A 25930-nucleotide genomic window follows, 5' to 3' on the forward strand; every position below is an offset into this window, starting at 1 on the left:
TCTCATGATCTTGTGTACCTCTAAGATCATCCGCAATTACAGCTTGTCCCATTTACCAATCACTCTCTGTGTAGAAAAAGTTGCCCCTTGGGTTCCCATTAAATCTTCCTCCTATCATCCTAAACCTATGGCCTTTGATTTTTGATTCCCCCACTCTGGGGGGGGAAAAATACTCTCTGCACTCACCATATCTATTCCCCTCATGATTTTACACACCTCTATAAGATCATTCCAGGTTCCTGCATTTGAAGGAATGCAGTCCTAGCCTGCACAATATTTTGCTATAACTCAGGCCCTCGAGTCCTGGCAATATATTCTGTAACATCCACTTTGCTCCAGATATTGTATTTGAATTTGATTTCATTGCATTTCTATATACTATTATCTGATCTGATTGGTTGGCATGCAAATCAAAGCCTTTCACTGTACCTCAGTACATACGATGATAATAAACCTAAACATCCTTGCAACTCAGGTCCCCGAGTCTTGGCATCCTTGCAAATCATCTCTGCACCCTTTCCAGCTTAATGGCATCTTTCCTACAGCAGGGTGAGCACAACTGAACACCATACTCCAAGTTACACAAAATTGCTGGGGAAACTCAGCGGGTGCAGCAGCATCTATGGAGCGAAGGAAATAGGTGACGTTTCGGGCCGAAACCCTTCTTCAGACTGATGGGGGGTGGGGGGGGGGAAGAAGAAGGAAAAGGGGAGGAGGAGGAGGAGCCCGAGGGCGGGCGGATGGGAGGGTGGGAGGAGACAGCTAGAGGGTTAAGGAAGGGGAGGAGACAGCAAGGGCTAGCAAAATTGGGAGAATTCAATGTTAATGCCATAAGGACGCAAGGTCCCCAGACGGAATATGAGGTGCTGTTCCTCCAATTTCCGCTGTTGCTCACTCTGGCAATGGAGGAGACCCAGGACAGAGAGGTCGGATTGGGAATGGGAGGGGGAGTTGAAGTGCTGAGCCACCGGGAGTTCAGGTAGGTTATTGCGGACTGAGCTGAGGTGTTCGGCGAAACGATCGCCCAACCTACGCTTGGTCTCCCCGATGTAAATCAGCTGACATCTAGAGCAGCGGATGCAGTAGATGAGGTTGGAGGAGATACAGGTGAACCTTTGTCGCACCTGGAACGACTGCTTGGGACCTTGAATGGAGTCGAGGGGGGAGGTGAAGGGACAGGTGTTGCATTTCTTGCGGTTGCAACGGAAAGTGCCCGGGGTGGGGGTGGTGCGGGAGGGAAGGGAAGAATTGACGAGGGAGTTGCGGAGGGAGCGGTCTTTGCGGAAGGCAGACAAAGACCGCAAAGACCGCTCCCTCCGCAACTCCCTCGTCAATTCTTCCCTTCCCTCCCGCACCACCCCCTCCCCGGGCACTTTCACGTTGCAACCGCAAGAAATGCAACACCTGTCCCTTCACCTCCCCCCTCAACTCCATTCAAGGTCCCAAGCAGTCGTTCCAGGTGCGACAAAGGTTCACCTGTATCTCCTCCAACCTCATCTACTGCATCCGCTGCTCTAGATGTCAGCTGATTTACATCGGGGAGACCAAGCGTAGGTTGGGCGATCGTTTCGCCGAACACCTCCGCTCAGTCCGCCCGGTGGCTCAGCACTTCAACTCCCCCTCCCATTCCCAATCCGACCTCTCTGTCCTGGGTCTCCTCCATTGCCAGAGTGAGCAACAGCGGAAATTGGAGGAACAGCACCTCATATTCCGTCTGGGGCCTTGCGTCCTTATTGCATTAACATTGAATTCTCCCAATTTTGCTAGCCCTTGCTGTCTCCTCCCCTTCCTTAACCCTCTAGCTGTCTCCTCCCACCCTCCCATCCGCCCGCCCTCGGGCTCCTCCTCCTCCTCCCCTTTTCCTTCTTCTTCCCCCCCCCACCCCCCATCAGTCTGAAGAAGGGTTTCGGCCCGAAACGTCGCCTATTTCCTTCGCTCCATAGATGCTGCTGCACCCGCTGAGTTTCCCCAGCAATTTTGTGTACCTTCGATATTCCAGCATCTGCAGTTCCCTTTTGAACACCATACTCCAAGTGCCGCCTCTCCAATTTCTTGTACAACCATAACATAATGTCCCAACTTCTATAGATCCAAAATGCGGGAGTAACTCAGCGGGCCACGCAGCATCTCTGGCGAGAAGGAATGGGTGATGTTTTGGGTCAAGATTTTCTCAGACTGGAGTCAGTTGAAAGGGAAACGAGACATATAGACAGTGATATAGAGAGATACAGAAAGATATGCAAAAAAAGTAACGATGATAAACAAAACGGGCCATTGTTAGCTGTTTGCTAGGTGAGAACGAGAAGCTGGTGCTACTTGTGTGGGGGAGGGATGGAGAGAGAGAGAGAGAGAGAGGGAATGCAGGGGTTACTTGAAGTTAGAGAAATCAATATTCATACCATTGGGTTGTAAGCTGCCCAAGCAAAATATGAGATGCTGTTCCTCCAATTTGCATTTAGTGTCACTGACAATGGAGGAGGTCTAGGACAGAAAGGTCAGTGTGGGAATGGGAGAGGGAATTCAAGTGTTTGGCAACCGGGAGATCAGGTTGCCCCAGGCGGACTTAAGGAAGATATTCAGTGAAACGATCGGCCAACGTCTATGCTCTATTTCCGGACTGATAATGGCCAGCGTGCCAAAAGCTGCCTTCACCACCCTTTCTCCTCTGACAGCCCTGAGCCTCGTGGGCCTGTCCCACTTAGGGCGCGCACGCACAGACAGACAGACAGACAGACAGAAACAAACACACGCACACAGAGACACACACCTCTCCCGTTATGCAGGCAGGGACAGGGCAAGTGGGGGGAGCACGGTGTAAGAAATTCACACGGTCCAAATCCAAGGTGATACAGACACACACCGCGATGAACAAGAAGGTTGGTGCTGTAAAAAGACGGCCAAAACACAGTGTACGGTGAGTCCTTTAAAAGAGGGCGGAGAAGGTGTGGAGACTACCTTTAAGAAGCCGGAGATAGACGGCTGTGAAGCTCGGCGGACATTAACATTACCGGTTGATTATCCTTGGTTCTGAAAACTACTGCTTACTACTTTTTTTCCCAATGAGCCAATGAAATTCACCGGTCAGCACCGGCTACAACCTACGAGAATCTCCGAGAACCTTCGGCCTCCTGGCAACCCACTAGGACCTCCTAGCGACCCATCTACGGCACGAGAATTCTCGCTACTCTCCATGACGGCTTCATTCTAGTCGCCGCTAATTTTTCGTTGAAAAATTCACGGCCACCATAATGAGGCCGCGACTAATTCCCAGAATGCGGGAACTCTTCACGACCATGAAGACGACTCCCCGGCAACCTCCCGCGAACATGTGGCGACTGCATAGTCTCTTGCAGTCGCCTAAAGAGTCGCTTAAGTGGGACAGGCCTATAAGTTTGGGAGTAATTGTTGTTCTCCCTTGGAGAACATGTCAATTGTTGAAGGCAGAGTTTGTACAGCACACTTCCCAAATGGAAGGGATGCAGGAATCAGAATGACAATGACTTTAGATGCTCCTGGTTGAACTCGGGGGAATCTATTGATTCACACCCTCAGGTTATTTAAAAGTGCCGTAACAATGATTATAAGAATATTTCCATGCCTAAGATGCAAGAACATTTGACCTTGATTAAAAAAGCATTTATTTATTCACTCTGTCCTGAAAGGAGTATTTGCCAATAAACAACTTCAGATTCTTGAAATTAAGTAATTATCCTCTGGGAAACATTAATCAAAGGTTGAGGCAGTGGTTGAGTTGCTGCTTTACAGCGCCAGAGCCCAGGGTTAAATCTGTCTGCGGGTGCTGTCGGCACGGAGTTTGCACGTTCTCCCTGTGACCGTTTGAGGATTCTCCGGTTTCCTCCCATATTCCAACGATGTTCGGGTTTGTAGGTTAATTGGCTTTGCATATTGCCCCATGTGTGTAGGATAGTGCTAGTGTACGGGAATTGTTGGTTGGCGTGGACTCGATGGGCCGAAGGGCCTGGGACACGTGACAATAAAACACTCTTGAAAATCTAAAAACACTAATTATGTACCAGTATTTAGCCAACATGTCTCCATTGCTTCTAAGAAGTCAGAGCATGAATACATTGCAAAGTTGCCAGAATGAAGCATTGCAGCTGGCAGAGCTGCCCAGCAGGGTGTGTCATATTCATAGTAATTGTGAAGTGCTCTTTTTGTTACTACAGATGGCTACAGTGTTCTCAGCTGCATTTTGTGGTCTGCTGCAGTTTACAGAAAATAGTAAATGTGTAAAAGCGACCCATGAATAGACTACTGTGTTCTTGTCTTGGATTAATTCTACACGACGTTCAATTACCAAGCAGCAATTTATCGTTGTATAAGCAGTTGTTTGTGTAACCTTGTTGTGTGCAGAGCAATCTACACAACATTCCACACATTAAAGTACCTTGTGTGTAGAATGGTTTGAACGACTTCATAAAGCACTAAATGAATCGGGTCTTTTACCAAACAAACATTCAGGGCGTAGCTTAGAAGATGTCAGATTTATAAATAATGTATCAACACATTTGAAACTTGGTCTCGTTACAAAATTGAAGTTAATACGATACTTCTAAATACCAGGTTCAAGCAATATAATTATGTTTGGTAAATTCTTGAGCTACTGAATTCCAAGCAAGACTCCGCTCTTTATTATTTAGCAACATTCTCCCAGCTGGCAGTTTCCTCCTATATCTGTTTGAAGTGCTCAGTAATAAACGAGGAACATTTGTGCAGTGCTGGCAGATTGGGATAGGAAGAAATATCATTTTACTTGAAGTAATGTAACTATAAAAGACAAAAGAATGAGTTCAAGTACGTTCATTGTGATAAGGAAGAAAATCTAGTTTGGCCACAAAAATAAGTCAGCAGACAAGGATTTTGTGAAATAATTCTATAATATATGCATGTAGCATGCATAGGCTTGTAGCATGAATTTAACCCATCTTGCAGAAGAACTTTATGTTATATTAAACATACATTGTAGACTTAATTTTGAGAATTTTACAGCATGTTATGCACAGTGGCGCACCGGTAAAGGCTCTGCCTTACAGTGCCAGAGACTCAGGTACGACCCTGACTATTGGTGCTGTCTGTATGGAGTTTGTATGTTCTCCCTGCTTTTTTTCCCTCCGTTTTTCTCCCACCCTCCGAAGATGCACAGGGCTGTTTGATAATTGGCTTCTGTAAATTGTAAATTGTCCCTATTGTGAAGGGTAGTGCTAGTGTAGAGGGTAATCGCTGGTTAGTGCGGACTCGGTTGGCCAAAGTGCCTATTGCTGTATCTCTAAACTAAACTAAACTAAGGAAAGTCTAACTAATTGGTGTCTAACATTTAACAATATAGATTCTGTAAAATTGTTACTTTGATCTTATTTTTAGCATATACTGCAACTAGTGTATGTGTGTAAAAAGAAAAACAAGTAACTGGCAGTCAAATAAATGGGTTAAAAATATGATGTGGTAACTAAAGCGATCAAAAGGGAATTGACTGGTGGAGAAATGTGAGAGGTGTTTGCATCCCTTAATTAGTCGATGCAAAGAGTTCAAAGTGAGTCAAAGATCACAAGTGGTTTGCAGTGTGCACAAGGTTCTGGTTATTTGAATTTATGGGAGAAGATTTGAAATGGGTAATGAATTAGTTCACACTGGCAGTCTTGCAGACATGTATCGATCAGTCAGGATTGCTTGTGTTGATATTGCCTCAGTGTTCAGAGGTGGCAGTGGATTTACTTTCTATTTTACACAGTGCCTGTGCATCGTCTCTTAAGTTTAGTATAGTTTAGAGATACATCACAGAAACAGGCCTTTGGGCCCACCGAGTCCAGGCCGACCGGCGGTCCCCGCACACTAACACTATCCTATACGCACACTAGGGACAATATGCAATTTTACCAAAGCCAATTAACATACAAACCTGTACGTCTTTGGAGTGTGGAAGGAAACCGGAGCATCCAGAGAAAACCCATGTGGTGACAGGGAGAGCGTGCAAACTCCACACAGACGGCACCTGTGGTCTTGATCGAACCCGAGCCTCTGGTGCTGTAAGGCAACAAATCTATCGCTGCGCACTGTGCTGCCCTAAAGCAGTAGCTGCGTCATTCCTTTTGTTAGGATGCTGTATATGTCCCTGTTCGGTTGAAAGGAAATAGTAAAAATTGGAAAGAGCCATGGTTTTCAAGGGAAATTGGACACTTGGTTCGGAAAAAGAGAGAGATCTACAATAATTATAGGCAGCATGGAGTAAATGAGGTGCTTGAGGAGTATAAAGAATGTAAAAAGAATCTTAAGAAAGAAATTAGAAAAGCTAAAAGAAGATATGAGGTTGCTTTGGCAAGTAAGGTGAAAGTAAATCCAAAGGGTTTCTTCAGCTATATTAATAGCAAAAGGATAACGAGGGATAAAATTGGTCCATTAGAGAGTCAGAGTGGACAGCTGTCTGCAGAGCCAAAAGAGATGGGGGAGATGTGAGGTAAGGGAAACAAGTAGAGTAGCTATGGAAACTATGAGATTCAAAGAAGAGGAAGTACTGACACTTTTGAGAAATATAAAAGTGGATAAGTCTCCAGGTCCGGACAGGATATTCCCTAGGACATTGAGGGAAGTTAGTGTAGAAATAGCAGGGGCTATGATAGAAATATTTCAAATGTCATTAGAAACGGGAATAGTGCCGGAGGATTGGCGTACTGCGCATGTTGTTCCATTGTTTAAAAAAGGGTCTAAGAGTAAACCTAGCAATTATAGACCTGTTAGTTTGACGTCAGTGGTGGGCAAATTAATGGAAAGGATACGTAGAGATAATATATATAAGCATCTGGATAAACAGGGTCTGATTAGGAACAGTCAACATGGATTTGTGCCTGGAAGGTCATGTTTGACTAATCTTCTTGAATTTTTTGAAGAGGTTACTCGGGAAATTGATGAGGGTAAAGCAGTGGATGTTGTATATATGGACTTTAGTAAGGCCTTTGACAAGGTTCATCACGGAAGGTTGGTTAAGAAGGTTCAATTGTTGGGTATTAATGATGGAGTAGCAAGATGGATTCAACAGTGGCTGAATGGGAGATGCCAGAGAGTAATGGTGGATGGTTGTTTGTCAGGTTGGAGGCCAGTGACTTGTGGGGTGCCACAGGGATCTGTGTTGGGTCCACTGTTGTTTGTCATGTACATCAATGATCTGGATGATGGTGTGGTAAATTGAATTAGTAAGTATGCAGATGATACTAAGATAGGTGGGGTTGTGGATAATGAAGTAGATTTTCAAAGTCTACAGAGAGATTTATGCCAGTTGGAAGAGTGGGCTGAAAGATGGCAGATGGAGTTTAATGCTGATAAGTGTGAGGTGCTACATCTTGGCAGGACAAATCAAAATAGATCGTACATGGTAAATGGCAGGGAATTGAAGAATGCAGGTGAACAGAGGGATCTGGGAATAACTGTGCACAGTTCCCTGAAAGTGGAATCTCATGTAGATAGGGTGGTAAAGAAAGCTTTTGGTGTGCTGGCCTTTATAAATCAGAGCATTGAGTATAGAAGTTGGGATGTAATGTTAAAATTGTACAAGGCATTGGTGAGGCCAATTCTGGAGTATGGTGTGCAATTTTGGTCGCCTAATTATAGGAAGGATGTCAACAAAATAGAGAGAGTACAGAGGAGATTTACTAGAATGTTGCCTGGGTTTCAGCAACTAAGTTACAGAGAAAGGTTGAACAAGTTAGGGCTTTATTCTTTGGAGCGCAGAAGGTTAAGGGGGGACTTGATAGAGGTCTTTAAAATAATGAAAGGGATAGACAGAGTTGACGTGGATAAGCTTTTCCCACTGAGAGTAGGGAAGATTCAAACAAGGGGACATGACTTGAGAATTAAGGGACTGAAGTTTAGGGGTAACATGAGGGGGAACTTCTTTACTCAGAGAGTGGTGGCTGTGTGGAATGAGCTTCCAGTGAAGGTGGTGGAGGCAGGTTCGTTTTTATCATTTAAAAATAAATTGGATAGTTATATGGACGGGAAAGGAATGGAGGGTTATGGTCTGAGCGCAGGTATATGGGACTAGGGAAGAATATGTGTTCGGCACGGACTAGAAGGGTCGAGATGGCCTATTTTCCGTGCTGTAATTGTTATATGGTTATATGTAATCAGTTATCTGTGCTGTGTAGGGCTCCTACCTCAGGTGGGAGGCAGCACAGTAGACCAGCAGTAGAGTTGCTGCCCTGTAGCGCTAGATATCCGAATTTGATCCTGACCATGGGTGCAGTCTGTATGGAGTTTATAGGTCACGGGGAGAACATACGTGGGTTTTCTCCGGGTGCTCAGGTTTCCTCCCACACTCCAAAGATGTGCAGGTTTGTAGGTTAATTGGTTTGGTAAAAATTGTAAATTGTCCCTAGTGTGTGTAGGATAGTGTTAGTGTACGGGGGATCGTTGGTCGGCGTGGACTTGGTGGGCCGAAGGGCCTGTTTCCACACTGTATCTCTAAACTAAAGTAAACTAAACCGGGGGTAGAATCTGTACCCTTTCCATCAGAAATAATTTATTTTGACAAAAAAAAATAAGGCAGTAGGTATAAACACCATATTCCTTTGCAGGAGGATAGACACAGACTCTCGAGTGTTTACATTGTGGGGCCCATGGAGCAGTATAACTATTCAAACTATGTGTGGTGGGAATGAAGCATTTGTGTAGGCATTTACTCTTCCCTTCCAGCCACCTGGCCACGAAGGCTTAGCTATCTCCTGCAACCAGAGAGCAGGTGCTGTGGTTGAGAAATAACTCTTGGTAATTCCAGTGTCTGATTAGCACTTATCTGAGGAGCGACATCCCAATTATAATTTTACAGAAGAAATGATTATTAGTAAATAAATGTCAACAGTCTAGAAAGCTTTTGTGTGCATGTATGTATATGCATGTGTGTATATGTATGTGTATATATGTATATGTATGTGTGTGTATATGTATATGTAGCTATTTGGCCTGAAACGTTGCCTATTTCCTTCGCTCCATAGATGCTGCTGCACCCGCTGAGTTTCAACCATACATAACACACGCGCATACACACACAAAATATTAGTGTCATGGGCTGCATGAGTGTTTTATGTTTGCGCTATCTATGCATGGTTTTGCGTATAATACATGCCTCTGCCACATTTGACACTGACCGAGTTTATTTGTAAGGCTACCTTTTTATGTCATAGAGTATACGAGATATTTTAATGGATTTTGCTGTGTCGCAATTACCCAGATTTTCAGGAAAGATTCTTGCTTGGTACGGGGGCCGGGTTATTGGGAGAAGGCTGTAGTCTTAGTTGAGAGGGAAAGATAGCTCCGCTATGGTTTAATGGCAGTGGACTTGATGGGTCGAATGGCCTAATTCTGTTCATATCACATAAACCTATGGAAGCCTTATTCACCTCAGTGAGGTTATTGTTTTTGAGGATGACGCAAACCTTGGAAGTGTAGTAAAACGCGAGGAAAATAATGGACGGCGTAGAAGGCACAGGCTAAAATCTATCATCTTAAATCTGTCATCTTAGACTGAGATGCTGGTGGGATTGTTCCCCTTGAGGCAAGGAAGGTTGAGAGGATATTTGATGGATCATGACTGGAATGGATGGGCACAGTGGTTCATGTTAACAGACTCTAGGAACTGCAGATGTTCGTTTACAAAAAAACCTACCAAGTACTGGAGCAATGCGGCGTGTCAGGCAGCATCCGTGGTGAACTATAAGGTCTGAAGTGATCAGACACGCACATAGTGATTAGAATCCATAGTCTTTTATTAGCAACTCTGTAGAGGAAACATAAGTTGCTTTTGTCTCCACATGCATGCAGCTAGTCTGCTAGAGAGAGAGCTCTTCAATAAGCCTGTGGGTAGACCAATAGTACGAGTGACACTAATCTACATCCTCCCACCTTAAAGAATTAAATGCAAATGCAAAACTACTGAGTACTACAAAGAATTAATAGCAAAAGTACACTGCTGACTATGTAAAGCACACATAGTATGTGTCAATTAGCTGGAAGAAGTTCAAACATAGCCCGGGTACTTTACAGTGAGCTTACAAACACGACCAGCATGCGTACGGTACAGTCCTGCATCTCCTCCCGTCACCGAGGACACGCTCGCTGGTGAAATAGATGTCAGAGATTGAAACAGCATTCCCGGTGACGAAACAGGAGACTTTAGCACAGGTGGAGGCGGCGTAGCCATCGGCAAAGTAACCGGATCAGAAACAAGTTGACGTGCTGGTGCAGTCGGGCCGACGCCGCTGGATGTGGATGGAAGTACACTTGTGCCTTCAGGATAGTACGGAGGTGGTGCTGGCTCCTTCACAGGCAGGAAATGTTGCCTATTATGTCAGTAGGTGCTGCCGTCGGCATTGACCAAGTATGAACATGGCTCGGAGGCAGTTCCAGACATTACACCGATGCGATCGTGACCTTTGTCGGTTTGCAGACGCACCACTTGTCCCTCGGCTAGAGGTGGAAGTAGTCTGCTTGTATTGTCATACCACCCTTTCTGAATGTCGTGCTTATGTTGTGGTCTGGACTGGACTTCTGATGGTGGGACCACGTGCGGAACTATGCCTGTGGCGAAGCAGGCACATGTGGCACGGGTCTGCCTTGACATCAGAAGTCAAGGCAGACCCGGGGGGGGGGGTGGGGGGGGGGGGGGGGGGGGGGGGGGTGGATGGGAGGGGAGGGAGGGAGGGGAGGGAGGGAGGGGAGTCAGACAATAGTTCCATGGATCTCAACTTTCAGTTGGTCAACTGTGGTGCAGTGGTAGAGTTACTGTCTCTCAGCGCCAGAGGCCCAGGTTCGATCCTGACCTTGGGTACTGTCTGTGCGGAGTTTGTACGTGCTCCCTGTGACGGTGTGAGTTTTTCTCCGGGCGCTCTGGTTTCCTCCCACATTCCAAACACGTTTGTAGGTTAATTGGATTCCGTAAATTGGAATGCAGAAGTGGGAACCAGTGTGAACGGGTGATCGAAGGTCAGCATGGGCAGTGGGTCAAAGGGCCTCTTTCCCGCTGTATCTCTAAAACTAAAATTAAAGGGAAGGGCTCAGAGTGCAAACTTCAGGGTAATAATAATACAACTGGCTGCTTGCCTAGGAAAGCAAACTTGCCACAGAGTGATGAATTAAGTAAAATTAGTCTCTGGCTGACCAGCAACCTAAAACATGGGAAGAGATTACCAAGGGAAATTGATCATGTGGTCAAATGGAACATATTAGAAGGAACTGAAAAAGTCTTGTTAGGGGTGGGGAAATCAAATGTTTTTGAAGTCTTATAAAAGGCTGTAATTGATATTGTGGCGCAGAGTGTGGATAACTTATAATCCAGACGTTTGGTGTTATGAGCAGAAAAAGCACTTGAAACATAATTTCATCAGTGTCAGAGTGAGGCCATATGTAAACTGGAGGAGCTGCACCTCGTATTCTGCTTGGGTAGCTTTCAACCCAGCGGCATGAACATTGAATCCTCCAATGTTAGGCAAAGAAACCCCCCTTTTTTCCTCCCTCTTCCTGTGTCCCTCTTCTCTTTTCCCTTCCACACCCCTGTTTCCCTTTCCAACTATATTCCTTCTTCTAGCTTTGCATTTCAAGTCTCTCATATCCTCATCTCACACCTTATGCCTTTTCATCTCCGGCCTTTGTTCAACAATCTGACAATTAACCGCCCCATCCCCATCTCACCAGTATCCACCTATCACTTGCCAGTCTTTGTCCCGGCCCCACCTCACCTCCAGCTTTCTTCCCCCCCCCCCCCCCCTCCCCCTCCCACCTCACAGCAATCATTCTGAAGAAGGGTCCCGACTCGAAGCGTCACCTGCCCATGTTCTCCAGAGACTCTACGTGACCTGCTCAGTTACTCCAGCACTTTGTATCTTTTTCACAGTATTTCAAGATCGATGTTAAATAACATCATGTACTTGTAATTATGCTTGATCAATGGTGTTTTATCCATTAATGTTTTATTATTATTAATGTTTAGTGTTTTCTGAATCATTCGTAAACTGTCACTGCATGTCATGTTGTTACTTGTGGGCGGAGCACCAAGGCAAATCCCTTGTATGTGAATACTTGGCCAATAAACTTATTAACTTACTTACTTAACGCATGTGATTTTGGATGTGTTGAGTAAACCTGCAGTTTGTGACTGCATGCATTTCAAATGCAGACTTCACTGGTGATGAAAGATTCATATGGATTGTCTTTTCCTCTCCTTAGTTGAGTTTATTGTCACGTGTACTGAGGGACAGTGAAAAGTTTTTATTGCAAGCTAACCAATCAATGTATGATTACAACCGAACCATCAGTGTACAGATACATGATAATAAGGGGATAATGTGAATAACGTTTAGTGCAAGACTAAGACAGTAAAGTCCCATCAAAGATAGTCTGAGGGTCATGAGGTAGATAGTAGCTCATGACCGCTCTCTAGTTGTTGATAGGATGGTTCAGTTGTTGTTTAGTATAGCTTTTCCATAACCCGACATGCAGGTAATCTTAACCGTCTAATTTTAACCCTTTTATGTGCTTTTTTAAATCGTTTTATTGTTTCATTGACGTTGTTTTATTATTCATACATTTGTCGTATTGCTTATTTTGCAATTTTTAATTATTGACTATTTTATTTTTTCTTTCCTGTAAAGCACCTTGAATTGCAGTTTGCACGAATGGTGCTATACAAATAAATTTGCCTTGCCTTGCCTTCAGTTGCCTGATAGCAGCTGGGAAAAAACTGTCCTTGAATCTGGAGGTTTGCATTTTCGCACTTCTGTACCTCCTCTCCTACTATGAAAGAGAGAAATGTCATATACTCCAAAGATAGACACACAATGCTGGAGTAACTCAGCGGGTCGGGCAGCATCTCTGGAGAGAAGGAATGGGTGACATTTCGGGTCGAGACCCTTCTTCGGACATATATACCATGTGAACTTGGAAATGTCAATAACATGCAGTGCAAGGCTTTGTAAATTCTATGCTACAGTCTGGCTGTCTCATGCCACTGACAAAGTTACAGAGATCTCGTGGCTATGTTTAAGAAGGAACTGCAGATGCTGGAACAATCGAAGGTAGACAAAAATGTTGGAGAAACTCAGCGGGTGAAGCAGCATCTATGGAGCGAAGGAATGGGTGACGTTTTGGGTCGAGACCCTTCGCCCATTCCCCATTCACCCATTCCTTTGTTCCATAGATGCTGCCTCACCCGCTGAGTTTCTCCAGCATTTTAGTCTGCATGAGATCTTGTGGCTGCGTGTGTTTCCTCTAGTAATCAAGACTAGAGTAACAAGTCTACCAATTCAGGCTCTGCTTTTGTTCCAATGATCTAGATAACAGTTAATCGTAATAATCTCTGTCAACATATCTTGTGTGAAATCTTAAATATGTAATTTATTATGACAAGGTCCAAAATCTGATGACTGAATTGTTGCTGAATTAATAACAAATGTGTATCTGCAAACTAAGATTATAAGCAAAATTCCTGCAGTAGAGCTAGTGAACATCTTGGAGAAACAAGGGACTGCAGTTGCTGTTTACACGATGACACAAAGAGTTCTGGTCGAGCAGCATCTCTGGAGAACAGTGATAGGTGATATTTGGGACAGTAACATGGATACGTGGTATTTTGGGGTTGGGACCCGACAGGCTATGAGCTTAATGTTCTCGATCCTCCTTCACCCCAATAGCTTTTGAATTTATTTTTATTACAATGTCACAATCTAAGCCTTTTCAGTGCTCCATTTCAGCTGGTGAGCTGTCTGTATTGAAAATCACTTCTGTAATAGTTTTTCTCTGATTTGAAGCAATGTTATCAAATTCCTAATTTTTCCCTCACTTACATTTTTTAGATCATATTTTAGGGCGGTGGTTGGGTTTGGTCCTGACGACAGGTGCTGTCTGCACAGAGTTTGTACGTATACCCCGTGACCTCTGTGTATTTTCTTCAGGAACTCCAGTTTCCTCCCACACTCCAAAGACGTACAGGTTAATTGGTTTCGGTAAAATTGTAAATTGTTCCGCGTGTGTAAGATAGTGCTAGTGCGTGGGGATAGCGGGTCGGCACGGACTTGATGTTTCCGTGCTGTATCTCTAAACTAAACTAAATTGTTTGATTTTATTTTAGAATTTTAAAAGATACACTCCAAAAATAGGCCCTTTAACCCACTGAGTCCGTGCTAACAATAGCCAATTAAGTTACAAACCTGTACCTCTTTAGATTATGGGAGGAAACCAGAACACCCAGAGAAACCCACGCAGTCACAGTGATAACGTACAAACTCTGTACAGACAGCACCTGTTGTCAGGATCTCTGGTGCTGAGAGGCACCAGAGATCCTGGTGCCCAAAACTGCTGATCTTTGATATGTTTAACGTAAAAAAATAAATAATTTCCCATATACACATCTGTTGATGGATATTGCATGTGCTGTTATCTTATCCTCGTATTGCAACTTTCTTTAAGTAAATGATGTGTCCCTCTTGTCTCTTCATGTGAGCTGAACCATCAGTCAGTACCATTTGCTTCTGAGCACCTGTGGTTGAAGCTGAACATTTATTGATGTTCATAAATTTGGACTGAACTACGACTTAAACATGTCACCCTCTTTGACCTACGGAATGTTAATTATGTGTTTAAACAAAAAAAGAATCTTACTTTAGACTTTGGAAGCAAGCCCTTCGGCCCACCGAGTCCATGCTGACCAGTGATCACCCCGTACATTTTTGCTACATGCTAGACTACTGCTGTCTACTCAGTTATGATGTCTGTTACAGCATATCATGGTGCTTTATGTTGAAGGTCATCATATTAACGTGTGAAATTTGAGGTAATAACTTTATGGCGTTTGAACTGGATCATTTGAAGCTGATATCAGATTCCCAAAGGCGCAAAGGCATATGGCCTTTTATAAGTCTGAAGAAGGGTTTCGGCCCGAAACGTCGCCTATTTCCTTCGCTCCATAGATGCTGCTGCACCCGCTGAGTTTCTCCAGCAATTTTGTGTACCTTTGGCCTTTTATAAACCTATTTTGTCAAGCACCAACAATGTCGTAGTCATACAATGTGGCCCTTCAGCTTAACTTGCCCAGAAAATATGGGTTTGCTTTTCACAACTGTGAGGCCAATCACTAAAGATCTATATGTATGGGAAGGAACTGCAGATGCTGGTTTAAACTGAATAGAGACCAAAGCTGGAGTAACTCAGCGGGACAAGCAGCATCTCTGGAGAGAAGGGATGGGTGTCGATACCCTTCTTCAAATCTATAGATCTCTGCGTGAAAATTAGTCATAGTCATACAGCATGGAAACAGGCCCATCGGCCCAACTTGCTCACACCGACCAACATGTCCCACCAACCTGTATTTGGCCCATATCCCTATAAAAACCTAGCCTATCCATGTACCTGTCTAAATGTTTCTTAAATGTTACGATAGTACCTGCAATGTGTATGCATGTGCTAAAAATGCTGTATGCAAAGAACTTTTCCCCCTCATCCAAATGTGTACAAATTAATTAGCAACAGGAGCAGGCCACTCAATCCTGCAAGCTGATCTGTTTCAAAGCTCAACTATGATTCCTGCCTTAGTACAAAGCTATTTGTCTTCTCATGGACAGGAGTGAGAGAGGTGTAAAATGCAGCTGCAACTGTGTGATATAGAAGTTAGTTCCAATACACTTTATCCTGCATCTGTACCCTGTGGTCCACTTGATTGTAATCATGTATAGTCTTCTTGCTGACTGAACAGCACGCAGCAAAAAGCTTTTCACTGTACACATGACAATGATAAACTAAATTTTTTTTAACAGTTTCTGTCCAACACCGTTTACCATCTTCACTTCTCAATGTACCTTATTCAAAAATGGCTAAGTAAAGATAGTCTGGTTTATCCCACTGGTTAGACAAGCCGTTCAAAATAAGATTCTGGGATAGGCATCAAAGATTTGGGATGTGAATTTAATTTAGTTTAGAGATACAGCGCAGAAACAGGCCCTTCAGCCCACCAAGTCCGCACTGACCAGCGTTCCTCGCACACTAACACTATCCTACACAGACTAGGGACAATTTACATTTATACCAAGCCAATTAACGTACAAACCTGTACGTCTTTGGAGTGTGGGAGGAAACCAAAGATCTCGGAGAAAACCCACGAACGTCATGGGGGGAAACGTACAAACTCCGTACAGACAGGATTGAGCCCGGGTCTCTGGCGCTGTAAGGCAGTATCTGTACCATCATACAAAAGGTTCCAAATGACAAGGATTGTCTTTAGAGCTCATGCTATCAATGAGGTTTCCAGGCGACAAGGATTAATCAAAGATCCTGTTGTTTTTGTGACTCCATTTAGTCGAGTATACATTTCTGAAAATGTATGTTGTCTTCCCTGCTAAATAGTTTTACGGACAAATCCTCGGTCCTTAGATTTGTGAAATCTGCAATTGAATATAAAAAAATATTCAGAAAATGTCTTATCAGTATCGTCATGTGAAAACTGTATTGGGTTGTTGGCATGACTAATTTGAATTTTGAGTTGGCAGGAAATTAAGCTCAAGATCCTGTAAGGCTATATTGCATTTTGGTATTAAGTTGCCATCAATTCAATTGCTTCATATGGGAGGAATTAGCCTTTATCCCAATATCCTGACTTCACCTGTACATCTAATTGAATACACTGCTGAATTCCACTGCTGATAGATTTTTTAAGAATTTGAGGCATTTCCTTTGTTCATCCGTCTTCTAGTGTAAACCATTTAGAAATATGAGGCGGCAGGGTGGTGCAACGCCAGAGACCCAGGTTCGATCCTGACTAGGGTGCTGTCTGTAGCAGTTTGTACGTTCTTCCTGTGACGGAGTGGGTTTTCTCCGGTTTCCTCCCACAAAGATGTATAGGTTTGTAGGTTAATTGGTTTTGGTAAAGAAATTGTCCCGAGTGTGTATAGGATAACATTAGTATGTGGGGATCGGTGGACGGCGCAAACCTGTTGGGACGAAGGGCCTGTTTCCACACTGTATCTCTAAACTATGGGGAGAAAGAATGAACAGGGTACTGATTTTGGATGATCAGCCATGATCATATTGAATGGTGGTGCTGGTTGGAGGTGACTCCTGCACCGATTTTCTATGTTTCTAACTAAACTAAATACCTCCACAATGTATATACTCATGTTTATATGTGGGGAAATATGTTATCAGGACTTATTTTTATCTTGTGTTCCAATTCATCTTGAATGATGATTGAAACCCAATTTTTTGGCATCTTTCTGGTGTGATAGTATGCAGATGGATGAAGAAAAATCATCGATCTGTTTTTGAAGAAGAGCAGAGGAGATGCCCTGATCAATATTAATAGATCAATCAACATTGCCAAATCAGATTACCAGGCTGTTATCACATTGCCGTTTGTAGTAGTTTGCTTTGTGTACATTGATGCTGCAATTCTATATTACAACAATGGTTATGTTCAAAATTACTTAATTGACTGTAATGTGCTTGGTATAACTAATGGCTAAAAAAGCCAGCATATAAATGCAAGTCTTTCTGTTGTAGTAGCATTGGCTCATCTGAGCCAAGTACCCAATTGCTATGAAGGCATCTTTGCTAGTGATTTGGTGCCATTCGGTTCCTTGCCAAAGGAGACCAAGGATCATGAATTTTATAAAGGCTAATACGACCATGCAGGGCAACTGTTCTGAGGATGAGGCTAAAGCAGCTCTTAAAGAAAAAGGGTGGAAGAGTGGCACAGCTGGTAGAGCTGCCGTCTCATAGTGCTGGGTTAGATTCTGACCTTGCTGTTGTCTGCGTGGAGTTTGCATGTTCTCCCTGTGGTCTCAAGGGGTTTTCTGCAGCTGTCCCGGTTTTCTCCCATATCCCAAGGACGTACTGGGTTATAGGTTAATTGGCCTCTATAAAAATTGCTCCTAGTGCATAGGAAGTGGATGGGAAAGTGGGATAACTAGTGAGAACCAGGCCCTATCAGGGGGGGGGGGGGGCAACGTGCCATTTGGCTTGGGCCTCATGCCTGTCTGCTTCAAAGGGATCTTGGTTTGGGGGCCTCTAAAATTGAAATTGGCCTGGGCCTCAGTTCATTTGTGAGAGGGCCTGGTGAGAACGGGTGATCAATAGTCAGCATGGACTCAGTGGGAAGGAGGGCCTGTTTCCATGCTGTATCTTTCAATCAATTCAAAGCAAGGACGGGACGTTAAATGATCTGTAGCTTAGTGATACTGAATGCCCCCAAAAAATAAAGGATTCCATGTCCTCAAGCCACTATCATTTCAAGAATTCACAAACACACGCATTTGAATTTATATACTTGAATACCTTTACGTTTGTTTAGGAAAGTCCCATTGTGCTTTATTTATTGTACAGCTTCTTGGATGTTGTGACAAGCAAACCCACTCACCATTGTAAATCTTGTGTTTTGTTTTGGCAGACGGTTGGATGATAACATTCGAACTGTGGTAAGAGGGCAAACCAATGTAGGACAAGATGGCCGACAGGTAGGCAACCACACTTGATTTGTGCTCTTATCTGTGTATCGTGTACAGATTTCTACTTCAATCACATCTGAACAAATAGATAGGAAGGAACTGCAGATGCTGGTTTAAACCAAAGATAGACACAAAAAGAGTAACTCAGCGGAACAGGCAACATCTCTGGAGAGAAAGAATGGGTGACATTTCGGGTCGAGACCCTTCTTCAGACTAGTTAAGGATAAGGGAAGCGAGAGATATAGACGATGATGTGGAGAGATAAAGAGCAATGAATGAAAGATATGCAAAAAAGTAATGATGATAAAGGAAAAATGGCCATTGTGAGCTGTTTGTGGGGTGCAAATGTGAAGCTGGTGTGACTTTGGTGGGGTAGGGATAGAGGGAGGGGGAATGCCGGGGTTACTTGAATTTATAGAGATCATAATTTATACCACTGGGCTGTAAGCTGCCCAAGCGAAATATGAGATGCTGTTCCTCCAATTTGCACTTAGCCTCACGCTGACAATGGAGGAGACTTAGGACAGAAAGGTCTGTGTGGGAATGGGAAGGAGAATTAAAGTGTTAGGCAACCGGGAGATCAGATAGGTTCAGGCGGACTGAACGAAGGTGTTCAGAGAAACGACCGCCCAGTCCTCACACCTGAACAAATAACCTGGTATTGACTAGTTGATGTGTAAGAAGGAACTGCAGATGCTGGTTTACGCTGAAGATAGACACAAAATGCTGCAGCAATTCGCGAGGCAGGCAACATCTCTGGAGAGAAGGAATGGGCGACGTTTCGGGTCGAGACCCTTCTTTAGAATGAGAGCCAAGGGAGAGTGAGACTAGAGATATGGAGGGGTAAGGTGTTAAAATCACACAGATTTCAAACACAGATTTTCAAACACACACAATCAGACAGATCAAAGCAGACGATGATCAAGGAAATGTAGACTTGTTGGTAGGATTAATTATCATGCGGATAGTTTGAATTATTAGACTTTATGTCTTACTAGTTTTGTCCACATCAATTATCTGGAGATTTGCTTGTAATAATGAGCTTATTTCCAACCCAAAAGACAGGATTGTCGGTATTTTCCAGCCAACAGTGATGGATTGAAATATCCAGCGTGGAAACAGGCCCTTCGGCCCACTGGGTCCATACTGGCCATTGGCCGTCCATTCCCACTAGTTCTACATTATCACACTTCTGCATCTGTTCCCTACACACTAGGTGGCAATTTACAGAGGACAATCAACCTGCAAACTCTCACATCATTAGGATGTGGAGGAAACCGGAGCACCCGGAGGCAACCCTCATGGTCTCAATGAGAATGTGCAATAGCTAGAAAGACTGCGCCCAACGTCAGGATCGAACCTGGGTCTCTGGTGCTGTGAGGCAGGAGCTCTACCTGTGCCGCAGTGAAGCTGAAGAAGCAGCTGAAGTTTAAAGTGCTACGAAGATGTCTCAGGATATCGGTTGAATGGAACAGCAGAAATGGACCTAATTAGCCAAAACATATGGAGAATCAAGGAGGAACACTTCTAATTTAGATGGAACAAAATCTTTAGCTTGGAACTGTAATTTGTATCTTTGTCCACGCTTTCTTTTCTTTCTTTCCATCTTCATTTTCCACTTGTCTTTTTGCCACTTGTTCGATATTTTATTTTATTTATTGTTCGGTAAGATATTTTCTTTTCTCTTTGTGTTCTCCATTTTCCTGCTTTCTTCTTATTCTTAGGGTGTTCATTAAACACGGGCTGGTGGTACTAGCGTGAATGGGGCATCTTGGTCGGCATGGGCAAGTTAGGCCGAAGGGCCTGTTTCCATACTGCATGACTCTAATTCTCAATTTGATTTACTTGTTCAGTTTTCCGTTTATAACTCACATCATCTCTATTAGTTGTTACTGCAAGCTGACAGATAAGTTACTAAAATGTATGTGGCTTTTAGATATAAAGACACAAAGTTGATTTTAGACATATAGTTTGGAGATAGGGTATGGATGCAGGCCCTTTGGCCCACCGAGTCCGCGCCGACCAGTAATCCCCGCACACTTAAAGCCCTGTCCCACGGTACGCGTTCATTCCAAGAGCTCTCCCGAGTTTAATAAAAAATCAAACTCGTAAGCACGGCGAATGAACGTAGCGGGTACGTCGGAGCTCGGGGACGTCACTTAGCGGCAGGTACTCGGGAAGACTCGCTAACGGCAGGTAAGCACGGGAAAACTCGTGAAGATTTTTCAACGTTGAAAAATGTCCACGTGAGCCCCGAGTACCGACGAGTGGCTATTACCGTAAATCTCAGATTTCGAATCAGGGCAAACTCGGGAGAACTCTTGGAATGAACTCGTACCGTGGGACAGGGCTATAAAGCTACCCTGCGTACTAGGGGCAATTTACATTCATACCAAGCCAATTAACCTATAATGTCTGTCTTTGGAGTGTGGGAGGAAACTGGAGATCACAGAGAAAATCCACGCAGGTCACGGGGAGAACGTACAAACTCCGTACAGACAGCACCCATAGTCAGAATCGAACCTGGGATTCTGGCGCTGTGAGGCAGCAACTCTACCACCATGCTGCCGTTCGTGATCAGAAGATAAAGTAAAAATAGAAAATTGCTGAAGGATGAAACTTGGTAGATTTTGACTAGTTTATATCTAGTTATTTGGAAAATGGATGACTCCTATTTCAAGAAGGAACTGCAGATGCTGGAAAATCGAAGGGAGACAAAAATGCTGGAGAAACTCAGCGGGTGCGGCAGGATCTATGGAGCGAAGAAAATAGGCAACGTTTCGGGCCGAAACCCTTGGGTTTCGGCCCGAAACTTTGCCTATTTCCTTCGCAAGTCTGAAGAAAGGTTTCGGCCTGAAACGTTGCCTATTTCCTTCGCCTCATAGATGCTGCCGCACCCGCTGAGTTTCTCCAGCATTTTTGTCTACCTTTGAATCCTATTTCAGTTGCATATCGCTTTGCAAACCACTGTCATCTGGCACTGAACTAACATTGGCGGACAAGATTAAGATATAAAGCATTCTATACTGGCTTCTACACCCTTCGTTGCTTGTGTTATTTTGCTCGCAAACATAATCTTTGCATTTGTTTCCATGCAATTGGGTTTTATAACGCGCCTTTGTAAATGAAATAAAATGTAACAAATATATTACCCATGAGTAATATAATCAAGGGGGCTATTACGCAATTTAATTAAAGTTAACAATAAAAACATATGCAAGCTGAAAACAAATATGTATGCAACAATTACATATCATACCTTCTGAACCTTCTGAATTTTGTGGTCGGCAGGGCAGTACTCTGCATATCGCCAACTTGGACAATTTAACATTTTATCAAAGGTACACAAAAATGCTGGAGAAACTCAGCGGGTGCAGCAGCATCTATGGAGCGAAGGAAATAGGCAACGTTTCGGGCCGAAACCCTACTTCATTTAACATTTTATCAAGCCAATTAAACAAGCCAATTAACCTACAAACCTGTACGTCTTTGGAGTGTGGGAGGAAACCGAAGTTCTCGGAGAAAAACCCACGCAGGTCACGGGGAGAACGTACAAACTCCATACAGACAGCACCCGTAGTCGGGATCGAACTCGGGTCTCTGGCGCTGCATTTTGCTGTAAGGCAGCAACTCTACCGCTGTGCCACCGTCACTGATATTGTTCCTTTTATAGACACAAAATGCTGGAATAACTCAGCGGCTCAGGCAGCAACTCTGGCGAGAAGGAATCTCTCCAGAGATTCTGCCTGTCCCACTGAGTTACTCCAGCATTGTGTGTCCATCTTTAGTTTAAACCAGCATCTGTGGTTCCTTCCGACACATGTAGTTCCTTCCTACACATATAGTTCCTTTGCATCTGTGCACAGGGACTGATTGTAGACTTTGGAGCAGGAAGGATGAGGACCCATGAAACCTGTCTATATCAATTGTGGAAAGAGTCAAAAGCTTCAAATTCATGGGCGTGCATATTTCTGAAGATCTTTTCCTGGACCCTGCACACATTATAAAGAAAGCACATCAATGCCTCTACTTCCTGAGAAGATTACGGAGTTCTTTATGTCAGAGAGGATTCTCTTGAACTTCCACAGGTGCACAGTAGAGAGCTCATTGACTGGTTGCATCGTGGACTGGTTCAGCAACTTGAACGTCCAGGATCGGAAAAATCTGCAAAAAGTTGTGAACACTGCCCATCCATCACGGATTTTGACCTCCCCGCCATCAAAGTGATTTACTGGAGTCGCTGCCTCAAAGGCAGCCAGCATCTTCAGAGACCCACACCATCCTGACCACACACTCATTTCACCCCTGCCAATAGGAAGAAGGTACAGGAGCCTGAAAGCTGTAATGTCCAGGTTTTGGAACAGCTTGGCGGCGCGACTCACCCGTTGCAGCGGTCCCTACAGCCTGTCTGTCTTTTTTTTTTTTTTTGGTCTAGTTAAATGTAGTTGTTTGTGTTTTTGATACTGGTTTTAAATGTGTGTATGTGGGGGACGGAGGGGGAAACCGTTTAAATCTCTTCCCTGTCCGGGAGACCCGACCTTTTCCCTGTCGGGTCTCTGTTGTCGTTGGGGCCTAGCACCGTGGAGCGGCCTCCAACCTGAACGACCCGGGGGCTCGGGAGACTGCGGAGCTGCGGACTACTCACCATCGTGGGGCTGGCCGGCATCGGAGCGTGGTGAGCGGTGGTGACTCGCTGCTGCGACTCGACTCCTGGGGCTCGGAGGCTCCAGCAACGCAGCCGCAGGTCCGGTGGACTGGGACATCGGGAGCTCGCGGGTCCGGGGGGAGAGAGAGACCACTTCCCGGAGCTCCCGCAATGCGAATTCTCCAGCCCGTGTCGCGGGGTTGGAACGACCGGCACGGCTTCATGGCCGTGGGACATTCCAGCGCCCGCCGGGGGCTCCAACATTGTGACTTTTGGACCGGGAGCGGGGTCGTAAATCGCCCGGCACGGCCTAAAATGGCCGTGGGACTTATCATCGCCCGCCTGGGGCTTGGACATCGGGAGAGAAGTGGCGAACAGGGGAGAGAAAAGACTTTGCCTTCCATCACAGTGGGTCCTTGAGTCTTGAGTTACATGTGTGATATCATGGGTCCACTGTGATGGATGTTTGTGTGAATTGAATTGTGTGTATGTCTACGAAATTGTCTTTGTTTGTATGGCTGTGGAAACAGAATTTCGTTTGAGGCTCAAATGACAATAAATTGTATTTATTTATTTATTATTTATTTATTTAGCTTCTTCCCTACAGCCATTAGGCTATTAAACGCTACTACATCAAATAAGCTGTGAACTACATGGACTATTATTGTTATTGACTTGTTGTTTGTTTGTTTTTTTGTGTACGTGTGTGTGTGTACTTTTTCTCATTTATTATAATATTTACTGCACTATGTTTACATATTCTGTTGTGTTTCTGCAAGTAAGAATTTGATTGTTCTAACTGGGACATAATGTTTGGGACAAAGACCCATCATTTATTTATTTGCCTCTGTACTCCACAATTTGAGATTTGAAATAGAAAAAAAAATCACATGTGGCTAAAGTACACATTGTCATATTTTATTAAAGGGTATTTATACATTTTGGTTTCACCATGTAGAAATTACAGCTGTGTTTATACATAGTGTTGTCGTCCCCCCCCCCCCCCCCCCCCCCCCCGCCGTTTCAGGGCACCATAATGTTTGGACACATCTCACAGATGTAATTGCTCAGAGGTAGACAAAAATGCTGGAGAAACTCAGCGGGCGAGGCAGCATCTATGGAGCAAAGGAAATAGGCAACGTTTCGGGTTGAGACCCTTCTTCAGTTTAAATGCCTCATTAATGCAGGTATAAGAGAACTCCCAGAACATAGTATTTCCTCCAGTCTTTCCATCACCTTTGGAAACTTTAATTGCTGTTTATCAACATGAAGACCAAAGTTGTGCCAATGAAAGTCAAAGAAGCCATTATGAGACCGAGAAACAAGAATAAAACTGTTAGAGACATCAGCCAAACCTTAGGCTTACCAAAATCAACTGTTTGGAACATCGTTAAGAAGAAAGAGAACACTGGTGAGCTGACTAATCGCAAAGGGACTGGCAGGCCAAGGAAGACCTCCACAGCTGATGACAGAAGAATTCTCTCTATAATAAAGAAACATTCTCAAACACCTGTCTGACAGATCAGAAACACTCTTCAGGAGTCAGGTGTGGATTTGTCAATGACCACTGTCCGCTGAAGACTTCATGAACAGAAATACAGAGGCTACATTGCAAGATGCAAACCACTGGTTAGCTACAAAAATAGGATGACCAGGTTACAGTTTTGTGCCAAAAATGCTCTTTCACACAATGATTGATAGTGCATATAGTGTTGAGTTACATGTGTGAACAGCTTGCATCGAATCATGAAGTGAATGAAAAGATTTGGTGCAATTTTATCATTGATATCATCTCTTAGTTTAGTTTAGAGATTCAGCGTGGAAACAGATCCTACGACCAACCGAGTCCGCACTGACCAATGATCACCCGATCACACTGGTTCTGTGTTATCCATCTTTCTCCTCTACTCCCGACACACTAGGGACAGTTTACATAAGCCAATTAACTTACAAACCAGCACGTCTTTGGAATGAGGGAGGAAACCGGAGGACCCGGAGAAAACTCACACGGTCACAGAGGGAATGTACAATCTCCGTACAGATAGCACCTGTAGTCAGGATCGAACCTGGGTCTCTGGTGCTGTAAAGCAACAGCTCTACTGCTGCGCCCTTATTCCGGTCGCTTATTTTTCATGATTTGTGTAAATAGGAACCAAATTCCCTTACAGACAAATCGTCTGTTAAATGTGCTCACATATTGGTTTTCAAGTCTAATCATTTTCACGTTTTCTAAACAAATGCTTTAATACAGGCTTTCAATTCATCTGCTTTAGTACCTTGTGGAATTACTGGTAACGTTTGATGAAAATCTCCAAACTAACACCTTCCAGTAATTTATTATTGGTGCTAACATCTTGCAACGTTTGATCTAATGCTTCAATGACTGCTTTGCAAGCCATTATACATTCATCAATAAGTTTACAATCTTTAAAAAAAATTCCTTTGCAGTTTCCTGTCCGATGTTACAGGTTGAAGTTTTCACATTTGTCAAATTTAAAGTGGGTTTAAAAGCTGACCGTGCAGTTTTCTCACCCCCCCCCCCCGCATGTCAAAAGTGTTAAAACAATGCCTGATACATGGTCAGGAGAGTTCTGTTTTGTCTTTGAACTGTAGCCAAATGTAGATCAATAAGGAATGCTTTTGCTGATCCACAAGAAGCATTGAAAATAATAGATTCCTTGGTCATTATAAACGGTCTCTGTAATATCATCAAAGGCATTTTTTTCCCTATCTTAGTGAACTTGGTTCTTTCCGTCAGGTAAATTTGTGAACCATAGTTGGCCTCCATCAGAAA

The 25930-nt window shown here is 44.0% G+C and overlaps 1 protein-coding gene across 1 annotated transcript in view; it reads left to right on the forward strand.

Moving 5' to 3' along the window:
• The window catches only part of vps53 (VPS53 subunit of GARP complex), a 359847-nt gene that overhangs the window by 13557 nt on the left and 320360 nt on the right, over positions 1-25930 (forward strand). The window contains exon 4 of the mRNA XM_033045623.1: positions 18434-18500. Coding sequence (XP_032901514.1) covers positions 18434-18500 — 67 coding nt within the window. The remainder of the gene's footprint in view (positions 1-18433; positions 18501-25930) is intronic.

This window comes from Amblyraja radiata, chromosome 28, assembly GCF_010909765.2.
Source record: "Amblyraja radiata isolate CabotCenter1 chromosome 28, sAmbRad1.1.pri, whole genome shotgun sequence".
Classification (NCBI taxonomy): Eukaryota; Metazoa; Chordata; class Chondrichthyes; order Rajiformes; family Rajidae; genus Amblyraja; species Amblyraja radiata.